Here is a 27,039-nt window from a genome sequence, read left to right as displayed (position 1 = left end):
CTCAGGCAGGGCCAGGATCCTTGGATAGCTTCTCCTGCAGTAGAGCTACCTGGAGCCCCCAGCATCCTGATGCCAGGGGTGGTTGCTGGTCGTTTGGTAAGTGGCCCCTTCTGTTTCCTGCCTGTCCTGACTCTTAGCTCACCAAAGCAGACAAAGTTCTCTGGCTGGAAGAGAAACGTTTTTGTAATGTCCTACCTCCAATGTAGCCAGTCTCAACACCAAGCCTGATGCTCACAAGTTTTATGCATGTGCTCCACAAACCTACTTACCCACTCCCCTGCCAGTCGTCAGCCCCACCTCTGAGCATTCTGCCCCAGACACAGCTTTATCTAACACCACGTTTCCCAAGCATACGAGCTTCATAAGAACATACCTGTCACAAATGCCCATCTACTGCAGCTCCCAGAGACCAGATGCATAAGCCCAGTGGCATTCCCCAGGAACACGGAAGCAAGGTATTTGGAACAAACGAAAAGGAGCCTTTGTGAGCTCCCCCAAACCTCCTAACACTCCTTGTAGAGAAAGAAATAATGTCAGGGCTGAGGCTAGAACTCAAATGCAGAAAGGGGAACTGACAAGAAAGAAATAGCACCACAGACAGGGGCTGGTTCCAGATAACTTCTGATGGCAGGTGGGCATTTCCACCGATGAAAATGACTACAGATGCACTAGCGGGGAGTGAGTGAATGTAAAGCCCTGAGGAAACTCCCCAAAGACAGCCCAGCCACAAACATGACAAACACTGACAGAGATCCAGGAGTGCAAATTTTGAGGCCTAAAGGTAAAGGTTCAACTCAGTTTAACAACAGTTTTACTGGACTGCCGTGTACCCCAGACTTTCTGGCTTGGCAGAGCTGCAGGAGACAGTCTGCAGTGAGAAAACCCAGAGACTGAGTATTTCTCTTCTCACTCCCCACCCCCAAACCATTCATTTGAGTGTACCTCCGTGGATCTCGTTAGAAGCCAATTAACATCCACAGCCCATTTTTAAATTATCCTGATCTAATCCTAATTGTCATAATCTACAATGTTTCTATTGCCTTGGCTCCTATTTCTGGAAGTGGGTGGTACTCTCGAGCCTGGAAACAAGTCCCAAGCAGAAGACTGAAAGCTGTGTGAATGCCAAGTCGGATTTTTCCAAACCTAGTGCTTCCTCAGGGTCAGGGTTCACACATATCTTGTCTCAAATGTCTGGTTTCTTTTTCTGACCCAGTCGGGCCTTGAGAAGGCCTCTGCTCAATGTTTGGAGGCATTTATATGCCTCTGAGCGTGCAGCATTTGCACTCAGGAGGGGAGCAGCTCCCTCTGAGCATGTCTCCTCCACTCTCTCGGAGGCTAGTACTGGAGAAATTAAAAGTAACAAAGGGAAATCTATGTGTTGTCTGAGTTGAGAAGGAGCACCCAAGCAAGGATGTGTAATGCAGGGGAAGTAGCATAGCATGGGTTTGGAACTGGTGGCTAAGGTCAAATCATGGCTTGACCCCTGAGCTCTGAACCCATTACTGAACATCTCCTCATCTCAGTCTTTTCATGCAAGAAAGGTGACCAGCATCCTTGCTGCATTGTTCTGCAAGACAGGTGGGATCTTGCATGCAAATCACCGGGCACAGAGCCAGCTATGCAGCTACCTAGTCTTTATTCATACTTTTCTGTCTTCCTTTCAGACTTCCCGGTTCTCACTTTGACCTTTTTTACCACAAAAATTATCCTTAACCACGGGAAAGGTGATGGTCATTCTTCCCCAAACTGACCTGCCAACTCCTTCACCTTCCTTCCAGGGCCTCCCAAAGCCGAAGGGCTCCTGCGTGAGTCCTGGCCCCTGACTCATAGGGTCTTCACTTCCTCTCAGCCATTCTGTGTGCATACCTTGGAAACTTCATCCTTTATTCGGATAGGCCCCACCTGGGGTTTTCCTCTGGATTTTACAATCATATATATTTTTTTTTATTTGAAAGGGTCCATTTAGTTTCCTTATTGTAACACGTGAAATTACCCATGTATCAGGGCACAAAAGTATTAATTTACATTCCACTCAGTTTTCAAGTTTCCTTCTTTTCCTTGTACTCAGCAGTCATATAAAATAGACTAAATTGGAAAGTCTTGCTGTCAAAATATTTGGAATTAGTACTTCCCAAACTTTAACTAGTCTAGCTACTAGTACCACTTCATATCATTGTCAAATCTGTATTATTTTTTATATACTTATTTTTCTCTTGACTTAATTTGAATCAGTTTATTATAGAAGGAATCTTTATAGCAACATGAAAATTTTTAAAAACCAGTATCATTTACCATAAATAAAGGGTGAGTAAAAATAACACCTCACACAGGGCTTTGGAATTACAGAAAACTGCGTTCAAATCTGGCTCCACCAGCTGAAACGTGTGTGTTCTTGGGGAAGTCACTTAACTTCTCTGAACGCTAGTTTCATCACAGAAGTAATACTAAATATCTCATGAGCTTGTTGTGAGGATCAAATAAGAAGACATATATATGGTGCCTCACACAGATCCTGACATACAGCAGGTTCTTTTAAAAAAGCTGTTTTATCGTTTTCTTTCCCATTTCTTCTCTTATCTCCTCATTCACCTCCTGCTTAGAGCAGTGACCAAATGCACTACAACACTGAATTCATGGCAAATAAGGGGTGAGGCTGGCAGCAGAAATAGAAGACATCATGGTGTCATGGAGTTCTCTCACTTTAAGACTTCATTAGCTTTTCAGGGTCATCCCAGTCTCTCACTGTGAAGCAAAGACCCCTTCAATGTTCTCTCTAGTAGATGGATGTCTAGTCTTTGCTTTCTCACTTATGTTAGAAAACTTGCTACCTAATAAGACAGTTAAAAGAGAAAGGTCTCCTTTATAATAATCTCCTACCTCTCCCTCCCCAGCCATATAGGTACTATACAGCTGTCCGTGTCCTGTTTTCTAAAACTATTGGTGTATGTATTTTAACCTCTTTACTTTGAACCCTCCACATAGTTGGAAGCTTTTTATCATAAATTTCCTTAATAGCCTCTTTTCTTGGCTAAAAAGTATCAGTGTCCTCAACTGTTCCTCATATGATGTGGTCTCTAGAACCCTAATCAACTTGGTGGTTCTCCCACTGGCACCTAACTCCCTGAATTTATCAACATACCTCTTTGCAGAGAGGGCTCCTGGAATGGAATGGACAGTGATAAGATGACTTTCACTAATGAGTCAGAGATCACATAAGCCTATAAACAGTTGTATTAGACAGATCACACCTCCTGGCCCCATCTTATTTATGTGTCAGTGTTCAGCCAATCAAAATTACTGTGAATCCCATACATGTCTTTCACTGTATTAGTCATCACTCTAAGCCTTGTGTCACTCAAAAATTTGATAAGGAGGACTTACCCAAGGGTCATCAGAGCCAAGGATAGACAGGGTTCAGCACTGATGGCGTTCAACAGTATGAAATGCTGAGATGACGTTAAGCAAAATGAAGAAGATCAGTTCCTTGTGTTTATTAAGGAGGAAGTTACTAGAAACCTCAGAAAGCTGCTTTCTGTATGGGCTGCTTCCTCCATGCCTTACTCCCAAATGTCCTCGTGTCTGAGGAGGTCACGGCTACAAGAAAAAGCAGCAGGAGGGGAGTGGCCATGGATGGTAGCTGAGACAGGGAAATAGATACCTTCCTGATATTTTTGCTCAACTGTGTCCAAGAGATATTCCTCTGGCACCACATAGTTAGGACCTACTCGGGGGTGGGGAAGGGCAGAACTAGAAACTTGAGGACATTTGGAAAGATCAGACACTTAGCCAAATTTTCCAATTCCAGCCATATATTTGTTTGCTATACATAAATGGCTTCCTGTGGTCACTGGTCAAGAGGCAATCTAAAAATGTTCTAGGTTGTGGTGGTTCCAATGTAAGACAAAATCGGTTCCACAAATAATGGTAGCAGCATTAGTTTTTGAAATGTCGGTGTTTGTTTTCCAAGGTTTCTTTTTTCCAAGATTTTACTTATTTATTTGACAGAGAAAGAGAGGGAGCACAAGCGGAGGGAGGAACAGAGGGAGAGGGAGAAGCAGGCTTCCTGCTGAGAAGAGAGCCCAAACTGGGACTCAACCCCAAGACCGTGGGATCATGACCTGAGCAAAAGGCAGATGCTTAACCAACTGAGTTATCCAGGCACCTCTGTTTTCTGAAATTTCTTGACACATAGATTTTTTGCAGGGGATAAAGCATAACAGACCTAAAGTCAAGACACATTTAGACTCTGGTGAAAGCCCATGGAAGAAATATAGGTGTCCTAGAAGAGAGAGTGTTTTTGAGATACAAGAGAAAGGAAGGGCAGATGTGTTTGGGTCCTGTGAGCAGTGGGATCCAAGCACCCCCTTCTCAGTGCTCCCAAGGGGATAAAAGCTTTGGGAGTATGGTTCTTGCCTACAGAGACAGTACACTTGGACCCTAGGCATCAGTTGATAACCTCATTCCCCATTATAACGTGGGGGCAGAGCTGCCAGAATTCATAGACTACCATGTTTCAGATGGTAAGGTTGCCTAAGGCAATGAAGACAGACTTGGGATTTGAAGCACTTCCTCCATTTCCAGACATTAAGTAAGCTTCCTGAATTCTGGCTGGGTGCAGGAAGGGAAGGGCACCCCTGTATGATCAAGATGGAGTCCCTTATCCAACTGGCAAGATGGGTCTCACAGGTGAGATTCAGTTGAATGAAAGGAAATATGGAAAGTGATTATTTCTTACATACTTGGATTCATGGACAGAAATTCAGACTGTACACATAGTTCCAAAACTCCTTTTAGTTTACAAGTCATGTAGCTCAGGATGGTACTGTTCTTGTTCCCAGCCCTGCTGCACAAACTCACAAAGCAGAATAGCCAGCCACCACTCCCAGGACCTGACTCTTCCCTTTTATTGGAACTCTTCTGGATTCACAGACAGGGTTCCCTCGTACTGATTGAAAGAGAGTGTAAAACACTTGCTATAATTTTTTTCTTTTACTGCTGTTGTAAAATGCATTCCTAAAACCCTTCCTCCTAAAAGCATAAACCCAGTAACTGCTTAGAGAATGCAAAGACAAGCCACAAAGTGGAAAAAAATATTTGCAAAACATATACCTTGTAAAGGACTGATATCCAAAATGTATACAGAACTCTTAAAACTCAATAAAAAGAACAAGTTAGTCTAAAAATGGGCAAAAGGTTGGATTATACACCTTACCAAAGAAGATACACAGATGGATGGTAGATAAGCATATTAAAAAATGCTCAGTATCATATGTCATTAGGGAATCATTAATTAAAACAATAATGATCTACTACTACACACCTATTAGAATGGCTAAAATTAAAAAAAAAAAAACACCTGACAATATCAAATGCTGACAGGGATGTGGAACAATGGGAACTTGCATTCATTGCTGATGGGAATGCAAAATGATATAGGCACTTTGGAACTCATCGTGGCAGTTTCTTACACCACTTAACCTAAGCCTACCATGTTACCCATCAGTCAGACTCATAGGTATTCACCCACATGAGTTGAAAATTTATGTCCACACATATGGACATATATTCATGAATTCATATATTCATGAATTAAATATTCATATTTATAACAGATTTATTCATAGTTGCCCCAAACTGGAAGTGACTAAGATGTCCTTCAGTAAGTGAATAGATAGACAAACTGTGGTATATCCAGAAATGAGGTATTCTTTGGTGATGAATAAAGATGAGCTATCAAGCCATGAAAAGACATGGACAAACTTTAAATGCATATTGTTTAATGAAAGAAGCCAACCCCAAAAGCCTCTGTACTTTCAACTAGATGACATTCTGGAAAAGGCAAAACCACTGAGACAGTAAAAAGATCAGTGGCTGCCAGGGATCATGAGGAGGGATGAATAGTGGAGAACAGGGAAATTTTTAGGGCAGTAAAACTTTCTGCACGATACTGTAATAGTGGATACTTGCTTTAAATTTGTCAAAGCCCATAAACCTGTAGAACCCAAAGAGGGAACTTAATATAAGTGTGAGTTTTAATTAACAATATTGGTTCATTAATTGTAGCAAATATACTACACTAATGCAAGATGGTACTAATAGGGGAAACTGTGTGCAGGGGAGAGAGTAAATGGGAATTCTCTGTACTGTTTGCTCAATTTTTCTGTAAATCTAAAACTGTTCTAAAAATAAAGTCTCTTAATTACACACACACACACACACACACACACACACACACACACACTAACCACATGCCCTGATTTCTGGTAAAGCAACTAAGTTAATGACATGATATTTTAGAGGGCTTCTCCACTAGTGGGTAAGAAAATTAGCATCAATTTCACAGTCCACTGTTGACTTCTCCATGTTGCACACTTGGAATCAAATACCACACATAAAATATTGCTGCAAAACATCTCTAGTTTTGTATTTCTGCCCTCTATTTTGCCATTTTCTGCATCTTTCTCATGCAGAATCATAAGTTTTTATGTCAGTTCCTTAGGTACATTAAAAAGTCCCATTGTTTTCTAAGGGCCAAATTAATAAAAAAGAGCTTTCAGTTCCATGTTTCTGGAGGAACATTCTTAGAAACGTAGTAAGTTTCTTTTTTCTTTGAGGGGGAGATACAGTGTTGGCGTACATTTAAGAGCAATTTTATACAGTTAGGCACTGGAGGTTGAATCTTATTTTTCTCAGCCAAAGTTTTTCAGCCTCCATACTTATATCCTAGAAGAAGGTTACCAAGGTAGGGAGAGACCCTCACTCTTACAACGTCTAGCTCAGGCTCCTCTCTAGTCCTGGGCTGGTGTCCCTAGCTGCCCTGGGGTGTCTTGCTTTTTTCACTTTCTCATGATGCAAATTCACTCCCATCATTCATGCATGCTAAGAAAGAAGGAACATGTATTTTTCTAATTTATATTTGATCAACTTCTTAGCACAGAAACTAGGACTCAGTGACACACTTTTGCCTAGGTGTCCTCTAAGGAGAAATCAGAAAGGCAAAGGACGCCAAGTGGTTTATAAGATTCTATCAAGTGAATGCAACAGATCCTTGTCTGCACTTTCTCTCAAAACCAAATGTTGGCATAATAAAGCATATCCAAACTTATTGCAATAAGATACATTTATTTGGACTGAAGATTATATTAGCATTTAGTAAAAGGTAGGATAAGGAAAAATTGTCAAAAGGCCAGTATCAGGATGTGCACATTTAGAAAAAGTACTGTTGTACCTGGGATGGGTGTGGTCTTTGGACGAACTGTTCCGTTAGCAGTATGGGCAAGTGGGGAGATGAAGGTCATGGCATCACGTGGAGCTCAGGCTGAGGACAGCAAGCCCAGCCGGTAAGGAGCCAGCCATCCCAAACCCAGGCTCTGGGAAGGGTTGGGGGTCTGGCAGAGACATGGCAGAGTGGGGTGGAGGTGTGCTATGGCACCCCCAGAATTGGGAGTTTCTGGGAAGTGTCCAGGGGGACTAGTAACTATAGACTCTCGTGACAAACAAATACATATGTTGTATGCTTCACATTTGTTTCTACCCATCTTTGTATCTTAATAATATTTCCCATTTGCCAATAATACTTCAAAATCCACTGACATAATTGCACTGCTTGGAATTTCAACTTTTATTTGTCCTCATCCATTCAATAAACGCTTCACCAGCTTTAATAGAGTGTAAACCTTGGGCTGGTCCTAGGATACAAGATGAGCAAAAGCAGAAGGTCTCTGCCAGGGCCTGCAGGTGAGTGCAGGAGACCTAGACCAATCCAATAATGTCAAGGGACTACCACCGCGTGATTTTCAACATAACTTCAGTTTCGTAGGGCGTACTAGTGATTAAATAACTCCTTAAGAGCACGTGGTAGATTCTAACTAGGTTGTATAGGTCACAATTAAGAAAAAGTCAAGCAGAGAAAGTCAATTATCATATGGTTTCACTTACTTGTGTAACATAAGGAATAACATGGAGTAAGAGAGGAAAGAAAAAGTGAATTGGGGCAAATCAGAGGGGAAGATGAACCATGAGAGACTGTGGGCTCTGAGAACCAAACGGGGTTTTAGAGGGGAGGGGGGGGGGATGGGTGAGCCTGGTGGTGGGGATTGTGGAGGGCACGTATTGCATGGAGCACTGGGTGTGGTACATAAACAACGAATCTTGGAACACTGCATCAAATACTAATGATGTATTTTAGAGTGACTAACACAACACAATAAAAAAAGTAGTAAATAATGAGTTTTAAATACAAAAAAAAAAGAAGAAGAAGAAGAAGAAAGAAAGAAAGAAAAGAAAAGAAGAAGTAAAAGGAGTAGGCTTCTCTAAGAAATATTGGTTCTTCTTCAGTTCATATTTTAAATGGTCCCTGTGTCTGCATGACCATCAGTCATGGACGGCACAGTAGAGAGCTCACTCGAGAGAAGGGTAAACTAAAGTGATACTTAACTTCTAACTTAATAATTCTATCTATTAATATTTACAATACATACAATACACACAGCTACCTAGTAATGTTTGCAATACAATCGTAGAATCTCCAAACTTCCGAGAGTTTACCCAAAAGATGACTTATTAGTTAACAAATAACAAAACTATATAAAAATCTTTCCAAGATGAATGAAACACATATAGCAGCAAGCTTAAAAAATTGATAACCAATAAACTACCAACATCAGTGATAGCACATTTCAGATTCAACAAAGTAAACATATGATTCCAAACTTGTTATCCTTCCAATCTTTAGTGTTACCTGGGAACACTAAACCCAAATTCGGAAGATTGTGATCTTTGAATTTAAAGTGGCCCATTTGCTTAAGGGTCTGCACTTACACATTCTGAGAAACTGTCATTTCTTTCAGAAAGCATCTGACATTTGCCATTTCCTTTAAACTTTACTTAGAAGAAATAAAATGAGGTAATACTCTAAATGTAAAAGTGGCTTGAAGAGTTAGGTCCATATGCTTTTTCCTATTTATGCAGAGGAGGGAATCTAATACATAACAAAACTAACACATTTTAACAAATGGCAGCATGATCTGTGAAAGCACCTGTTTATGCAAAATATTGACATAAGAGCATAAATAAAATGTGCTCTACAAAGTAAAATAAAATATGCTGGGACATATAGAACACAGCCAATATGACTAAGCTTTTTAAAAAAACAAAACAAAATAAAAAACCACTGGATTTTTTAAAGCTTCCATTTCACAAGAGGGTTGAGGGAGGGGAGCCCTGCACACTCAAAGGCTCACTTCCCTGTGGCGTTTCTGTAACCAAAAGCAATGCACGTAAGACTTCTGGGAACCCTTAAAATATGCATTTATTAAGCTGAATTTGCAATTTTCAAGTTGATGGTGCAGAAACATTGAGATGTAATTTTGCAGCTCCCTTCACATGCCTTTATCTGGAAGAGTCTAAGGGTCCATCACCACACAGACACGTTGCTAGTTGGAAGAAATTTTCCAGTAAAACAAGATGTCACTCTTCCTACTCTTCAGCCATAGGAGTAAAAGATAGCTTCTTTCGAAGAGTGTCTTAAATAGCTTTCCTCAAATCTGGTTTAAGGTGGGAAATAATCTCAAATAAGCCTTGTACTGGTCGGCTAACATTTTAATGCAAGGGGTTGGTGTTCTTAGGAAGGACAGCATTTGTAAACCAATCTCTGCGATTCATGTATTGGAAACAAAATATTGTATTTGTCATCATACTTGAGTTGCACTTTCACTGTGCATGGCCTATTTGCATACAAACAAAAGAGATTATTTTTAAAAGAGGTTTTCTGTGTTTTTGTTTTGGTCCTTTGGGATGACTGTGGTAAGTAAGGAGCGAGCCATTTTCATATCTTGGATTTCACACATTGTTTTATGTCAGCCTTCACTTCCTCTTCCTCACCACCCACTTCCAATTCATTGGTAGCCAGTTTTGGGGTCTCTGTCACCTCTTGTCTGGACTACTGCAATAGCCTCCTGGCTGTTTCCCTTTCACTATTCTTTACCCTATCACTACCCTTCACCAAAAGCAATCTGATTATGAAACTTCCTTGCTTTGAAGACTTGCTCCCTTTTCCCTCCGGGGCTAGTGGCCGTACTTCTTAGGAAGACACAGAAAGCCATTCAGAGCCAGAATCCAACTTCTCTCTTCTGCTTTTTTTTTTTTTTTTAAGATTTTTATTTATTTATTTGACAGAGAGATCACAAGTAGACAGAGAGGCAGGCAGAGAGAGAGAGAGGAGGAAGCAGGCTCCCTGCTGAGCAGAGACCCTGATGCGGGGCTTGATTCCAGGACCCTGGGACCATGACCTGAGCCGAAGGCAGAGGCTTTAACCCACTGAGCCACCCAGGCACCCCCTCTCTTCTGTTTTTATCAGTCAACCCACATAACTTACCTTGTAGTCACACTTGAACTGTTTCACTGTCCCTTGGCCCTTCTAGACCTTTCAGGACTTTCTACATTCTTTGCCTTTGCACAAGCTATTCCTTCTGCCTGGGATGTCTTTCTTGCTTTTTCTGTATGGAAAACTCCCCTGTTACTTTGAGATTCAGATCACTTCATAGCTCACAGCTGGAAACTTCCCTGCCATCCTTCCCTCCTTTTTCACCATATCTGTATTTTCTCCCTCCCAAGTCACGTCATTTATTCTTTCATTACAACAGCTTCCTCCTTGTGTTAAAATTTCACTACTCACAGAGATGTCCTGTCCTGACTTCCACAAGGGCAGGAAACATGTTTAATTCCTTTTGCATTCCTAATACTTAGTGCTGGTCTAGTAAATATTAAAGTTAATATCTGTTAACTGATCACTTATTTTTTTTGAGATTTTATTTTTATTTATTTACTTGAAAGAGAGAGAGACAGATAGTGACAGAGAGAGACAGAGAGAACACAAGTGAGGAGGAGAGGGAGAAGCAGGCTCCTGCTGAGCAGGGAACCCAACGTAGGGCTCTACCCCAGGACCGTGGGGTCAGGACCAAAGGCAGACGCTTAACTGACTGAGCCACCCATTCACCCCTAACTGATCACTTATAAACTAGCTATTCTGCTAAGTACTTTTCGTGCATTACTTCATTTAATCTATACAATAAATGTACAAAGTTTTACAGATAAGGAAACTGAGTTTCAGAGAAGTTAGGCCACTTGCCTAGGGACATAGTGCTTGTGATCTCAAGGTTTTAGCAGAATATAGAATTGAATCTATTTTCATTTCTAGCTGATAACGCTATATGACTATCATTAGAATGTCAGTGTACTTTTTTGATGTGGTTTGGCTCTTTTTAAGTAAATCTCTCCATCTACCTTTTACTAATTTTGCAACCTTGAGTAAGTTACTAAACCTCTCTAAACCTCAATTTCCTCATTTTTTTCAATGGGGAAAATAATACCTAATTTATATGGTTATTATAAAGATTCAGGGACAACACCTATATAAGGTTCCCAGCCCCACCGCTGCCCATCACAGCAATCACTTATTCCTTCTTGCTCTCTGCCGTGTATTTCGTATTCCTCCATTCACTCACTTAATCCTTACCCTCTGAAAATGGGGAATTCTTAAACCTTCTAACAGATGAAGAAACAGGCTTAGAGAAGTAAGTAACCTGCCCAAAGTTCCTTTAATCCAAGGAGATGTTTTTCCGGAGGTATCCCAGAACTAAATAGGACCCTCAGATCAATACCTAAGTGATGTGTAGAGGGATCACTCTGCCTCTATGTGTGAAAACACAACTCGAGGCATTATAGAGACTGAGTTTGCATTTGTTTTCTTTTTCTTTTTTTTTCTTTTTTCTAACTTTTTTCCCCCGGCAACCAGGAACACTTAATAAGCCAGAGAATTCTCTTAAAAACAGAATCTTGGGTGAGTCGGCTGCATGGACATATTAATTTCTCTGCTCCCTGCTGTCTAAATTCTCTATGTCCCTCAAATTTCCACTTCTCTGCTTAGCCCTCAGTCCAGTTCCCCTCTCTCTACCAATCCACTTCCTTCTAATCCCCAAGCAAAGATCTTGGGACCACTTCCAGCCCGGTCAGCAGGGAAAAGGTCAAGGCTCTCTGCCATAGGATCTGGCGTCCTGGGGGAAGTGTCTTGCTGAGTTCACATTCTCAAAACCCCTAGCTTCTATAACTCCTAGCTCTCTCCTATCTTATTCTACTTGGTTATTCCTTCCCACCTGCTGATGTCTCACTGACTAGGACAAGGCTTTTAGACTCAAGTGCCTGCAGGGTCCTGGCAGGTAATGGAAATCAATGAGCAAAGTAGTCCACATAATAGAAGAAGAAGTAGAAGTAGAACAAGTAGAACTACCCCAATGGCAGTTGAGCAGTCTCTTCCAGATTCACCAGTTCTTAAAAACATGGGAATGTGGGTCCAGCGTTACCAGGTATTCTGATTTATGTGAATTCTCTAGATTTTTAAAATATAGGTAACTAATTATAATTTAGTTTTTTAAATTTAATTTTTAAATTTATTTTTGTATTTTAATTAATTTATTTTTATTATGTTCAATTGGCCAACATATAGTACATCATTAGCTTTTGATATAGTGTTCAAGGATTCCTTAGTTGCGTATAACACCCAGTCCTCATCACCACTTGTGCCCTCCTTAGTACCCACCATGCCTTTACTCTATCTCCCACCCCCTTCCCTTCTGTAACTCTCAGTTTGGTTTCCAGAGTCCAGAGTCCATCATAGTTTGTCTCCCTCTCTGATTTCGTCCCATTCAGTTCTCTCTCCCTTCCCATATGGTCCTCCAGGCTATTCCTTATATTCCTTATATGAGTGAAACCATATGATAATTGTCTTTCTCTGCTTGACTTATTTCACTTAGCATAATCCCCTCCAGTTCCATCCATGCTGATGCAAATGGCAGGTAGTCATCCTTTCTGATGGTTGAGTAATAATTTTTAAAGATTATAGTCTATGTGTATACTATTTTTGGCCCACCAACCTTTAGTTTTTACCCACTGTGCCAGACCCATTGCTCCCTAATCCTCAGCTTTATCACTTGGTTGTCAGAGCTTGTTTTGGACCCTGACACTAATATATGCTCTCATAATGCTTGTTCAGAGCTTTCATCTAGAATTAGACTGGGGTCCTGAATCCTGACTCTGTATCTGTTATGTGACCTGGACAAATTATTTAACATCTCTAAAATCTAGTTTTCACTTGTGGAAAATGGGGGATAATAATATTACCTACCTCCTGGATTTGTAAGGATTAAATGAAATATTACATGATGTGATATAGTATGCCATAATGCCTGCCATGTGGTAAGAAATGTTAGCTATGTTGAGACCTTCTCCCTTAGTAGCTGCGAAGTGGGATCTCTATCTGATTCATCTTCATTTTCTCAACTTTAAATAAAATTTTATTGAATAAATGAAAAAGCTAATAGTCTTAGCTTCCTCTTTTCTAGCTCTGATTCACTACAGCCCGGAATGTGATATGCTCTTAAGCTCTCCCATCCACAATGATCTCACTCTCTTCTCAACTGTGTTGTACTAACAGAGGTCAGAGGTCAAAACTGGTGGCCTGAGCCAAACCCACACCTCCAGACAATGTGTAAAAAAAAATCAGGAGATTTCACCTATAAGTCTACCTTCCTAACTCCTGTCAAACAATAAGATTAGGTTGTACTGCACACAGGACAACATAATGGTGACCAGCAGTATTTTTCAACATGGGACTCATCTGCTTGTGTAATGAAGTTTCCACCATTCATGTGCCACGAGGGTCTAATAAACTATAGGCCTGCTTCACACTTCTGTTCTCTGAGGGTAACTGTAGGCATTCCACATTTGCCACTCCGGACTTAGAGATTATACCTCACCACTAGATTGCTTTTTAACTTGATTTCATTCTGCTTAGCAGAGCCATATAAATTCACTGTAGATTTAGCAATTCCAAAGAAAAAAAAACCTATTTCTGCAATCTTACCAATCTAGAGGTAACCACTATGACTATTTTGACATACTTGCTTGTTATGCTGTTTCTGTGCATTATTTTCCTTATGTTTCCATAGACTTATGAGTCCTTCTATCATTAAAAAGTCATCAACACACGCGTGCGCACACACACACACACACATCATCATTATCACCAACTTCATTTTTAATTTACTTAACTGTTCACCTACTATGAAAAATTTAGCTTGATTTTTATTTTTCATCATATTAAATAATGCTATAATAAACATTTTTGTATGTAAATCTTTTCCATGTCTCATTATTTATCTATATCCTTAAAGGTGAAATTATTACAGAAGAGGAATAAGCATTTTTACGATAAACAAAAGTGGTAGTTTATAGATCTTCTAGAATTAGAAGTGCAAATTTGAATACGTTACCCATGATGACTAATAAGCAAAGAGGTCTTTGTAAATTAAGAGCAGACATTAGCAGATGTAACATATTTGAAGTCCAGAAGACTAAAACAGGGCTTTCATAGCTTTGTGAAGACATAGGTAATTACCAGCTATGGAACAGGATTATATTTTAATGTTTTTGGCATCCTACCTTACATAAAATATATTTTAGGTGGCTTTGTTGTTTGGCTTTCACCTTTTTCACCTGCACTGAGCCTGTCCTTCTTTTATCTATAATTAGAGATTTACTCTAGTGACCTCTGGGTTTTAAGGAAGAATCCATTTGCTAGAAGTGAATCAGGAAAGGTAAAGCTAAAGAAATTTAAGACAATTTAAAACATAGAAAATAGATTTAAAGAAAAGAATGTGAAGACTGAAATATTTTATTCCCACGAGACTTCACATTCACTATAAATTCCCAAAAGCCTCATGGCATTGGTAAGTGTTCATAGCCACATTTTACAGATGAAGGCATTGAAGTTTAGGGGGTGAGTTAGCTTCCCCAAGGTGACACTGCTGGTAAACAGAAAACTACTTATTAACTACTTATTATTTGACACCAGCCAGACTGACTCAGAACTCTGGCACTTAGCCAAGACATACTGCCTACAGACAAATGGAAAGCAGCTACCTTGTTCTGTGGAACCTCTCAGACTTCACTGTTATTTAAAAAAAATCATCATATTTGATATATTTACCTTGAGAAATCATGTTACTCATTTTGGCGTATTTCTAGTATGTAGTCAAGGGCCTGGAATAAAGGTGTTGAATGAACTGAAAAATTATTAAGAATAGAGAAATAGGCAGTAGGCCAGAATAGGTGTTTTTAAGCACTTTTAAGCTTCTTATGGCTGGCAAATTGCTTTCCAGAAGGGTTATAGTCACTCATAATCCCACAATCAATAGTATATGAAAGTACTATTCTTCTTGTACACTCATTACTATTATTATTAGAGAGAGAGAGTGAACAGGGGAGGGGCAGAGGTAGAGAGAGAATCTCACAACCTTGAAATCATGCCCTGAGCTGAAATCAGGAGTCAGACACTTAAATGACAGAACCACCCAGGTGCCCCCTCATTAGCATTATTATCTCTGCCCCAATGAAACATACATTGTTAATTTGATAAATAAAAATATTTGCATTAGCATTTCTTTAATATTTAGTGAAGACAAGCATTTGGGGTTTCTTTAAATTACTTTTTTAAATTAAGTTTTAAATTTTAATTCAAGTATTGTTAATATACAGTGTTATAGTAGTTTCAAATTTGCAATATAGTGATTTAGCAATTCTACACATTACTTAGTGATCATCATAAGTTTACTCTTTAATCTCCATCACCTGTTCCACCATCCCCCTCCCATCTCCCCTCTGGTAACCATCAGCTTGTTCTCTATAGTTAGAAATCTACTGGGTTTGTCTCTCTCTGGGTCTGACTCTCTCTTTTTTTCCCTTTGCTCATTTGTTTTGTTCCTTAAATTCCACATATAAGTGACATCTCATGGAATTCATCTTTCTCCGACTTATTTCACTCACCATAATCCTCTCCAACTCCATCCATGTTGTTGCAAATGTCAAGATTTAATTTTTTTTTATTATGGCTGAGTAATGTTCCAATGTATACATATATACACCACATCTTTATCCATTCATCTATCACGGGCACTTGGGCTGCTTCCATAATTTCGCTATTGCAAATAATGCTGCAATAAGCAGGGGTGTGTGTATCTCTTTGAATTAGTGTCTTTGTATATCGGAGGTAAATACCCAGTAGTGCAATTACTGGATCATAGGGAGGTTCTATTTTTAACTTTTTGAGGAACTTCCATACTGTTTTCTACAGTGGCTGCACCAGTTTTCTTTCCCGCTAAACAGTGCACAAGGGTTCCTTTTTCTCCACATTCTTGCTAACACCTGTTTCTTGTGTTTTTTACTGTAAGCATTCTGACAGGTGTGAGGTGATATCTCATTCTAGTTTTGATTTGCATTTCCCTGATAAAGAGTGACTTTGAGCCTCTTTTCACGTGTCTGTTGGTCATTTGTACATCTTTGGAGAAGTGTCTGTTCATGTCTTCTGCCCATTTTTAAATAGGATTATTTATCTTTTGGGTGTTGAGTTATATCTTTAAATTACTTTTTTAAAAGTTTATTTTGAATTGATGTAAGATGCCAAGAAAGTTGGGAAAAAATGTATAAAGAGGTCCTGTGTACCCTTCACATTTCCCCCGCAAAGATAATGTGTTGTATAACTGTGGTACGACAGTTAAAACCAGGAAATGCATATTTGTATAGTCCATAGAGATTACTTAGATTTCACCAGTTTTATGTCTTATGTGCATTCATCCATGTGTGTGTGTGTGTAGTTCTATGCAATTTTATCACATGTGTAAATTCATGTAACAACTGCCATTCATGTAACAAGGAAATGTTCCATTACCACAAGGCTCCCTTGTGCTAACCGTGGTAGATGCATACCTCCTCCTTTCTCCAGCACCCAAGGCTAAATCCAATCTGTTTTTTTTTTCTTTATAATTTTGTTATTTCAAGAATGACATATAAATGGGATCATATGATATATAACATTTTGGGATTGGCATTTTCACTTTGCATAATTCTTTGGAGATTGTTCCAAGTTTTTGCGTATATCAGTAGTTCTTTCCTTTTAGTGCTAAGTGGTATTCCATGGTACGTGTGTACCATAGTTTGTTTAACCATTCACTCGATAGATATTTTCCCCCCAGTTTTTGACTATTACAAATAAGTCTGATATGAGTATTGATGTATCGGTTTTTGTATGAACATAGGTTTTTTTATTTCTCTGGATAAATACCCAAGACTGCAACTGCTGGGTCATATAGTAAGTGTATGTTTAGTTTTATAAGAAACCATCAAACTGTTTTCCAGAGTGGCTATACAATTTTACACTCTCAACAGCAAAATATGAATGATCCAGTTTCTCTGCATTCTGCAAGCATTTGATGTTTCCATTATTTTTTTATCAATCCTAATAGATGTATATTGATATCTCACTGTGGGTTTAATTTTCATTCTCATAATGGCTAAATGATGTTAAAAATCTTTTCATGATTGAATTTGAATTTGTCATCTGAATATCCTCTTTGAGAAAATATCTTTGTATATCTCTTGCCTAATATCAAATTGGATTATTCATCTGTTTACTGTTTAATATGATAAATGAAAACATCTCACTGGAGCTTGAATCGGCATTTCTTTAATACCTAGCAAAGAGGATCATTTTTTTGTCATTTATATGTATTCTTTAAAATGGCTTAATTATTAATTGCATTAGATTGCTTTTGTCATTTTATTTTAATTATGTTATGTTAGTCACCATACGGTACATTGTTAGTTTTTGATATAGTGTTCCATGCTTTTGTCATTTTGTAATTGTTGCTCTCTCTTCCTAATTACACTATAAAGATTACCTGTTGGCTATTTTTTCCCCGTATTTTACAGTTCCTTAAAACAATCAGGTTCTTGATAAAGATTTATTGTTTTCTTGGTATTGTTTTCTAGTTGAAAATAGTTGCAACATGAGGGTGATGATTTAGATTTATCTTTTGGGTATTTTTCAGATTTTATCCCATGGTTAGCTCCTGGCTGATATTGACTAATTGGTTTACTTAACTATTAATTCCTTATTATTTTTATTAGATCTTTCAGTACAGTCAAATCAGATTAATTTGATCCCCTATAATATAGAGCTGTGATATTAGATAGTATAAGCTGTGATATTAGATAGAAAATATAGAACTGAGACTATAGAAAGCAAATTTTAGACTCATTTTGACTTCAGAACTTTCTAAGAGACTGCTTTAATATTTCTTAAAGATTTTATTTATTTATTTATTTGACAGACAGATCACAAGTAGGCAGAGAGGCAGGCAGAAAGAGAGAGAGGAGGAAGCAGGCTATCCACGGAGCAGACAGCCTGATGCGGGGCTCGATCCCAGGACCCTGGGATCATGACCTGAGCCGAAGGCAGAGGCCTTAACCCACCGAGCCACCCAGGCACCCCTAATATTTCTTTATTCCAAATCTACTATATTGTTCTGTTTAAATTATGAGTGAGCCCCAAAATTCTGCTTGTGTTTCTTTTTTATATCACCAGATTCACTGCAGTCTTCAGCTCTGAGAAGTCTCAAATAACGACTTGCTTACAGCTTTACAAAATAGAATGGAATCTGTGTCAGTACTAAAAATCTAATTTGTAAAATAATAGCTGCAAAAATCCTTTTCTTCCTGAAAGCCTTCTCAAACCAGTTTGGTGGGGAAAAGTATCTGCTTTCCACTCCCTGTGTTTAGCAATTAAAGTAGAAGAAGGAAAACTCCAGGTCTGACTGACTGGACTCTAGGTTGTTTCCATGTGGCTGTTACAAACAGCGGAGGTGTTTGGTCCAGAGAGGAGGTCTCCTCTCATGGCCAAACGTTTACAGGAGTGGTCCATGTGCTGTCCCTGTATTCCCAGCTCTATGATTTACTCCTTCTACTTAGCTGGGAGATCTCTGCAAAGGTCACCAAAGGCCTCGGGACTGATATTTTCAGTCATTCTCCTACTTCACCTTTCTGCAGACTTTGACACTGTGGCTACCCTCTGCTTTGTGAAATATTTCCTTCTCTTAGCTTAGGTAACATAATCCTTTATCTTCCCTCCCTCCTTATACACCCAGTTTCTTTATCTAGCCATATGCACTCTTCTCAACCAATGTATTATGCACACTCACCAAGTGAATTAGTTTGCTAGGATTGTGGCAACAAAGTACCACTAACTGTGGCTTAAACAACACAAGTTTATTGTCTCACAGTTCTGGAAGCCAGAAGTCCTAAATGAAGGTGTCAGCAGTGCTGGATACTTCTGAGGGTTGTGAAGGATGGATCTATTCTAGGCCTCTCTCCTTAGCTTGTGAATGGCCTTCTTCTCCATGTCTCTTCACATGGTCTTCTCTCTATGCATGTTTCTCTGTCTAAATTTTCTCTTCTTCATCAGCACACCTATCATCTTAGATTAGGGCACCCTCACGACCCCATTTTGACTTTTTTATTACTGTGAAGACCTTATTTTCAAATATGGTCACATTCTGGGGTACTGGGGTTAAGACTTCAACATATCAGTTCTAAGGGAACACAATTCAATCATTAACATTTAGTCATTAGATTGATTTTTTTCTATTGTAGCTCATGTGTTCCATGTAGAAGTTTGGTAAATACAGTTTGCTTTTCCCTGGGGATGTCCTGTTTTTGCTTGCATCTATCTCCTCCCTTGGTTTCTATGACATCACTTTTTTCCTGCTTTGCTTCAATCTCTGTAGTCATTCTGTGATGTCTATTGTGGACTCTTCATCCTCATCTCTTCCTTAAATGTCAAGGTTTTCCAGGTTCCATCCTTGGCTTCTTCTCACTCTTTCATCTTCTCTGCCCAGTGATCTCACCCACAATGAGAATTTCAGCATTCAGCTGTACTTATGATGAATACTGTTAATATCTGTTTCAACCTGTACCTCTTTTTTGAGCTTTGCACCTGTATAGTCACTTGTCTACTTGGGCATCACCATCCAGTTGCTCACAAGATCTCAAATTCAGCATGTTCAAAAATGAACTCACCTTCAGTCATCTCTTCTCCCTGGCTCAAACTCCATCCACTTCCTATATCCCTCATTTTATGAAGGATGCCACTGTGTACTTAGATCTCTCCTTCCAAGCTCCACATCTTTCAGAAACCAAATCCTGTCAATTCTTGTGCTTAAACATCTTCTAAATAGCATCTTTTTCTCTCTGGTCCTACCATAACTGCCCTGGTTTCATATCCTCAACAACTCTCCTTAGATTATGCCGATAATTTCCTGAATGATCTCCTTATCACCTGAATCAGTTCTGTGCTCGGCTGTCAGAGGAATTTTTTAAAGCAAATATTAGCATATTTTTGCTATTTATCATTCTTCAAACTTAGGCTGTAATTTTGAGATAACCACTGCTGGATACCTGGGCTCTGGGTCTCCTTGGTCTAGTCCCTCCTAGTTTCCACCTCATCCTCTGTTATTACTAGCTGTCAGGCACCCTCTCATAGCTATACTTGCAGCCCCCCCCATCTGTCTATTTAATCACCCAGACCTTGGGTCTTTAAACCATGTTGATCCACCATGAAACCCAGAGCTGGAGGTCTATAAAAGCCCCAGCAGATCTCTGAGCCATCTCTTCTCTTCTGCACCATCTCTGCTCCTGCCTTCCCCCCTGCACCTAAATTTGACTCCCTGTTTTCCTAGCTTCACCCTCCTTTCTAGTATTTGTCTTCCCATTGGGATCAGAGTCATTCCTTGGAAGTGGCTGGCCTTGTCCTTGGGCTCTGTCTATTTCAAGTCAGTTTCACTGGAAGCCCAGCCTGTCTTAACAGGCCCAGAGGGTACTGCACACTTTTGTTGAAGAAAACCTTCCTGAATTCTAGTTCTAGCATTGCCATTGAGTAATTGTGTAATCTTGGATGAAACACTTCCCCTCTATTTCTTAATCCTAATAGTAACCATAATAAAAACAACTAGTAATAATTACTAAGTACTTATCAGAGCAAGACTCTAAGCACCTTACATGGGTTATCGCTTACAACCACTTATGACTTACCACATTTATCCCCACGGTACAGGTAAGAAACTGAGGATCACAATTTTTAAGCAACTGGTCCAGGATCACACAGCCAGAAAGCAGGGGAAGGTAGGATTCAAGCCCCAGCATTCTGGTTCCAAAGCATGGCCCCTTAACCACTGCCCTGGCCTTCCTTCCAATATACAACTCACTCTAGACCCATGCCATCACAGCTATAAACTGCAGAAGTAAGCACTCTGGTCTTTCCACATAGAACATTCTATGAAAATCAGGATCTTGTGAGTATATTTTGAAGAGGAGTCAAGTGAGAAAAAAGTTAAACACAAAAGGCCAAAACCCTAAAAATGGAATTCCACAAATTATGAGTGATCACATAGTACTGGACAGCCGTCTGCTTTTCTGAGAGAAGCCAAGTATTGATTTATTTTTTAAATTATCTATTTTTATTTTTCTGCCTGCAGATGTGATCCAAGTTCAAAAGCACAAAGTAGAAAACATCTGTACTTCTGATTAACACTGTGAACATACAGGCATCATGTATAAAAGTAGTAGCACTGTAAATTCTGCTTTTTTTTTTCTTTAGTTAAACACATTTAAAATTGTTCTACAATAGAATTTTTAATGGTTCATGGTATTCTGTTATGGATATCCCATAATTAACCAATTATCTATTTTAAGATATTTCAGTTGTTTCTTAGATTTTCACTATTAGAAACAATAAGAAAAATATTTATGTCACTAAACTTTTACAAACATATATAATTATGTCTTTTTTAAAAATTTTATTTATTTGTCAGAAAGAAAGAGCAAGTGAGTGAAAGAGAGAGAGCATGAGCATGGGTGGCTGCAGGCAGAGGGAGAAGCAGGCTCCCCACTGAGCAAGGAGGTGGATGTGGGACTCAATCCCCGGACCTTGGGATCATGACCTGAGCGAAGGCAGATGCTTAACTGGCTGAGCCACCCAGGTGTCCCTATGATTATGTGTTTATAATAAATTTCCTAAATTTGAACTTCTTGGTTAAAGGGCATTTACATTTTAAGGGTTTTTTATTTATATCACCAAATTTTTGTCCAGAAAGATTACATTACCGTAAGCAGGTAATAAGGGTATAAATGTTCCTCCCTCCTTAGAAACATGTAGGCTTCTTCCTTGCATGTTAGTTACTTTTTAAAAAGAAACCTGCCATTTTGATAAAGAAAAATAATATTTCACTGTTTTAGTTAGCATTTCTTTTATTTCTGATGAGTTTCCACATTATTTATTGGTCATTTATATTTTAAAATTTTCTGTTCATTATCAATTTTCAGGCATTGTGAAACAGTGAATCTTAACAAGAACAGTAGAGACAGTGGCCTGTGGTTCTATAGATGTCTGCAGGCAGCGTTAGCATAGCACATAGCAATCAAGTGGTATCACTGCTCTATTTTCACAAAAAGGATAAATTCTGAATTTTTTTCATACATGTGTATTATATCAAAATTCTACTGCAAGAAAAAAGACTCTACTTAGAAACTAAATTCTAATCTTCTGAAATAAAATCAGCAAAGCTTTTTCTGGAACCAGTAAGCACTGAGTAAATGAGGGCTACTTAGATTTTCAAAGAACAATAATAAATAATAACTGGTTCCACTGGAGGGTGGATGTGACCGCTTCCAGTAAGTCACAGCCTTGGGCGTGTGCCACACGTGAGGAAAACTTGTGGCACAGAGCAAAGCAGCAAAAAAGATTTTAGTTTCACTCCTATATGAGCAGTGTGATCCTAGCAAGTTATTTAGGCTCTTTAAGTTATCTATAAAACAGATATTATCTGTCTAAGTCATTGTGAACATTAAAATCCAATGACATATCATACGTAAAGTATACAATACATCATGTATGTTCAATACTGGGGAGCTAAATGAATTATTACTTTACTTTTTTCTACTACCTCATCCTGCTCAGAATCTCCCATGGCCTGTTTGTGACTCATTTTCTGGCTTCTGCATTTTCTTCTTGCTCCTCTTTTTCCTCTTCCTTTGCCTTGGCTTCTCTTCTACCTTCTCTAACTCATTCTTCTGCCTCCGGGGCCAAAATGGCCTTGGTATATCCAAAATTTACTCTCTAGACTTTGTAATGCTTATGCAGACATTTAAATTTCTGACTCTTAAAATCAACAACTGCAACATCTAAATTATTCGAAAAACAGAGAAGCCTGCGTGTTTCAGTCATGTTTCAGTTTTTAAGCATCTGCCTTCCGGTCATGATCCCAGGGTCCTAGAATGGAGCCCCACATCTGGCTCCCTCCTCCGCGGGAAGCATTGCTTCTCCCTCTCCGACTCCCCTGCTTGTGTTCCCCCTCTCACTCTTTCTCTCTGTCAAATAAATAAATATAATCTTAAAGAAAAAGTTATTCAAAAAGTAAATTTACAAAATCAAAATTAATTACTTTAAAAAAACCCAAACCAGTAAGCTTTCTCTGCAACACAAGTAATTCTTAAATTTGAGTGGCAGTGAAACATGTCTTCAGTAGAAATTTCTTTAAAAGATCCCCTTCCTTGGACCTACAGGATCAACCTAGAGTGGATGATCTCGGAAGGGGAGAATGGCTTCCAGGACTTCATCTAAATTAAGGGCATAAATATGCCCTTAATACAAATTAGCATTCTTGAGCAGGAAGGACAGAAAACAGAGTACCATCCTCAACCTCAGCCTGCTGCTGAGGTAACTTAACTCCTTTTTGTTTTTAAGATTATATTTTTTGAGAGAGAGCACCAAGAGTGAAGTGAGAGGCAGAGGGAGAAGTAGACTGCCCGCCGAATAGGGAGACAGATGTGGGGCTCGATTTGGGGCTGGATCCCTGGACTCCAGGATCATGATGGGAGCCCAAGGCGGATGCTTAACTGACTGAGCCACCCAGGCACCCCTGAGGTAACTTAACTCTAAATTGCCCGTCAAAGAATAATAAGAATGCTCACTCACCATCTGAGATACATCTTAGCTGTGTCAGCTGTTGCGCTAAGGTCTGGGAATGATTCTTCTCTGTCTGTACTAGTCTGTGCTACAGTGGAAGGAGGAGCAACCCCCTCCACGCCTGTGAAAGCCTTCCTCCCGATGACTGTATATCCTGTAACTTTCTTTAATAAAGGCTGTTCCTCTTTTTTTCTACAGATTTTGCCAATACTTGTGGAAGAAATTTAACCATTTCCTTGCATTTGAATTCACTGACCTACATCTAAATATATTTCTAAACATAATTCAGTGGCTTGAGTTCCAGACCTGACATTAAGATGAGACTGACTAAAATTCCCCCTCTTGAAATTCCCTCAAAAAATCTAGAAAATAAAATAATTAAAAAGAAAGAAAATCTCTGTATTTATAAATAAAATAAAGAATATTCTACAGTTTTAGTAAGACAATAAAAAGTATGATTTATTATGGATGTGGGTTGGGATGAGTAGCCTCTTCCTACTGATTTCCACCACAGAGATGATAGAGATCTCACTGAACTTTGGTGGCAAAGTCTTGTGAGAGCTGCACAACTAAGGAAGGTAAACAAAAACTACTGCTTTTATTATTTCATTTTTACTTGAAGCAAAGATTAAATTGGTCCAAGAGAAGTTTCCTGAAATAGAGGCCTGGGGAAAAAAAAAAAAAAAGAGCATATCCTAATATTAAGAGATGCACTTGAGAGAGAAACATAAAATTCATCAAGCAGAAACTATTTTCAGAAGAAAAGAAATTTCTTGATGAATATGAACTGAAAGGAACACTATGAAGGAATTTAAAGGATTCAGATTGTTGAAAAAACTTTAAGAAAATGGATTTTCCTCCAGATAAATCATTATGAGCATTTTAAATTACAAAGACATTGAAAGCTAAAAGCAAAACAAAAAAGCTGGATGACTACAGAGAAAGAAAAAACCATCTTGACCTCATACTCAGCCCTAATATCAAAAAGGCACAGAACAATATCAGTAGAGTTGTTTTTTTGTTTTTTTGGTTTTTTTTTTTATCAATAGAGTTTTGAGGTAGGATTCTTTACCTAGAGAAGATGCCAATTAAGTATGAAGGGAAGGTCAATAGAAATACATTACCAAGCAGACAGAATAAGAAAAATACCACTACAAAGATAACCTTCCTAAATAAATTACTTGAAGATATGTTTTAGAATAGTAAGAAATGAATTAAGGTTGAAAGTATAAGGATACAGAAGCTATTGTCTTGATTTCCTGGCTGCAAAAAGGAGAAAAATGGAGGAGGAGAAAAAAGGGCACAGTGAAAGCAAATGCCAAAGTGGAAATTTATAGATGTAAACACTTATTTTAAAAATGAAGAAAGATCTCAAAAAAAAAAAAAAAAAAAAGAAGAAGAAGGAAAGATCTCAAATCAACAACTTAACTTTATAACTTAAGGAACTAGAAAAAGAAGAAACTAAACACAAAGATACCAGAAGGAAGGAAACTGTAAAACTTGAAACAGAGATAACTGAAATACAGAATAGAAAAACAATAGAGAAAATCAATGAAACCCAAAGTTGGTTCTTTGAAGAAATAAAAAAAATTAACAAAAATTAACAAAAATTTAAAGTGAAGTGACCAATGAATTAAAGAAATCAAAAGGAAAATAAAAAAAAATCTTGAGGCAGACAAAAATGAAAACAAAAATTATGAAAACTTGCGGGATGTAGCAAAAGCAGTTCTAACAGGGAAGTTCATAAAAGTAAGTGCCTACATTGAGAAAATAGTAAGATCTCAAATAAACAATTTAACTTTGCACTGCAAGAGCCTAGAAAAAGAACAAACTAACCCAAAAGTTAGCAGAAGGAAGGAAATAATAAAAATTAAAGCAGAAATAAATGAAATAGAGACTACAAAGACAATAGAAAAGATCATCAAAACTAATAGTTGGGTTTTTTCTTTTTAAGATTTTATTTATTTATTTCAGAGAGAGAGGGAGAGAGCAAGAGAATGAGAGAGCACGCATCAGCAGAGGGAGGGAAAGAGGAAAAGAGAGACCCCCTGTGGAGCAGGAAGTGGTTTATCCACTGAGCCACCCAGGCACCCTAATAGTTGGCTTTAAAAAGACAAACCTTTAACAAGATAGACAAACCTTTAACTAGATTAAGAACAAAGGAGAAAAGACTCAAATCAATAAAACTATAAATGAAAGAGAAGACATTACAATGATACCACAGAAATACAAAAGATGGTTAAGAGAATATGATAAACAATTGTGTGTCCATAAGATAGGCACATGAGGGGCGCCTGGGTGGCTCAGTGGGTTAAGCCGCTGCCTTCGGCTCAGGTCATGATCTCAGGGCCCTGGGATCGAGTCCCACATGGGGCTCTCTGCTCAGCAGGGAGCCTGCTTCCTCCTTCTCTCTGCCTGCCTCTCTGCCTACTTGTGATCTCTCTCTGTCAAATAAATAAATAAAAATCTTTAAAAAAAAAAAAAAAAAGATAGGCACATGAAAAGGAGCTCAATATCACTAATCATCAAGGGAATGCAAATCAAAACCACAATGAGATACCACCTTCCATCTGTCAGAATGATTAGAATCAAAAAGACAAGAAATAAAAAGTGTTGGCGAGGATGTAGAGAAAAAGAACTCCTGTGTACTATTGGCAGGAATGTAAATTGGTGTGGCCCTTGTGGAAACCAGTATGGAGGTCCCTCAAAAAATTAAAAATAGAAATACTATATAATCCAGTAATTCTGCTACTGGGTATTTATTTTTAAAAAAGGAAAATATTAATTTGAAAAGATACTTGCTTCCCTATGTTTATTGCAGCATTATTTATTATAGCCAAGATATGGAACCAACCCAAGTGTCCATCCATAGGTGAATGGACTAAAAAAAAATACAAAATATATGCCCAGTAGAATATTACTCAGCCATTAAAAAAAGATGAGATCTTCTGATTTGTGACATGTAACATGAATAGGCCTAGCAGGTATTATGCTAAGTGAAATAAGTCAGACTAGAAAGATGAATAATATATGCTTTCACTTATAGGCAGAATCTAAAAAATAAAACAAATGAATAAACAAACAAAAAGCAGAAACAGGCCCATAAATACAGAGAAAAAATTGATAGTTTC

General features: G+C 38.5%; 1 protein-coding gene across 4 annotated transcripts in view; it reads right to left on the bottom strand.

Moving 5' to 3' along the window:
* The window catches only part of CD86 (CD86 molecule), a 64,295-nt gene extending 40,253 nt beyond the window's left edge, over positions 1-24,042 (bottom strand). Inside the window, exon 1 of one of the 4 annotated variants that reach the window (XM_059391051.1) lies at positions 23,918-24,042. In XM_059391051.1, coding sequence (XP_059247034.1) covers positions 23,918-23,931 — 14 coding nt within the window. In that variant the 5' untranslated portion in view covers positions 23,932-24,042. Of the gene's footprint in view, positions 1-373; positions 543-10,375; positions 10,592-23,917 lie in introns of those variants that run through there. The other 3 variants (XM_059391052.1, XM_059391054.1, XM_059391050.1) reach the window with 3 other exon arrangements.
* Between the last annotated feature and the right edge of the window lie 2,997 nt (positions 24,043-27,039).

The sequence above is a fragment of the Mustela nigripes genome, chromosome 2, assembly GCF_022355385.1.
Source record: "Mustela nigripes isolate SB6536 chromosome 2, MUSNIG.SB6536, whole genome shotgun sequence".
NCBI lineage: Eukaryota > Metazoa > Chordata > Mammalia > Carnivora > Mustelidae > Mustela > Mustela nigripes.
This window is presented reverse-complemented; position numbering and strand designations above follow the sequence as displayed.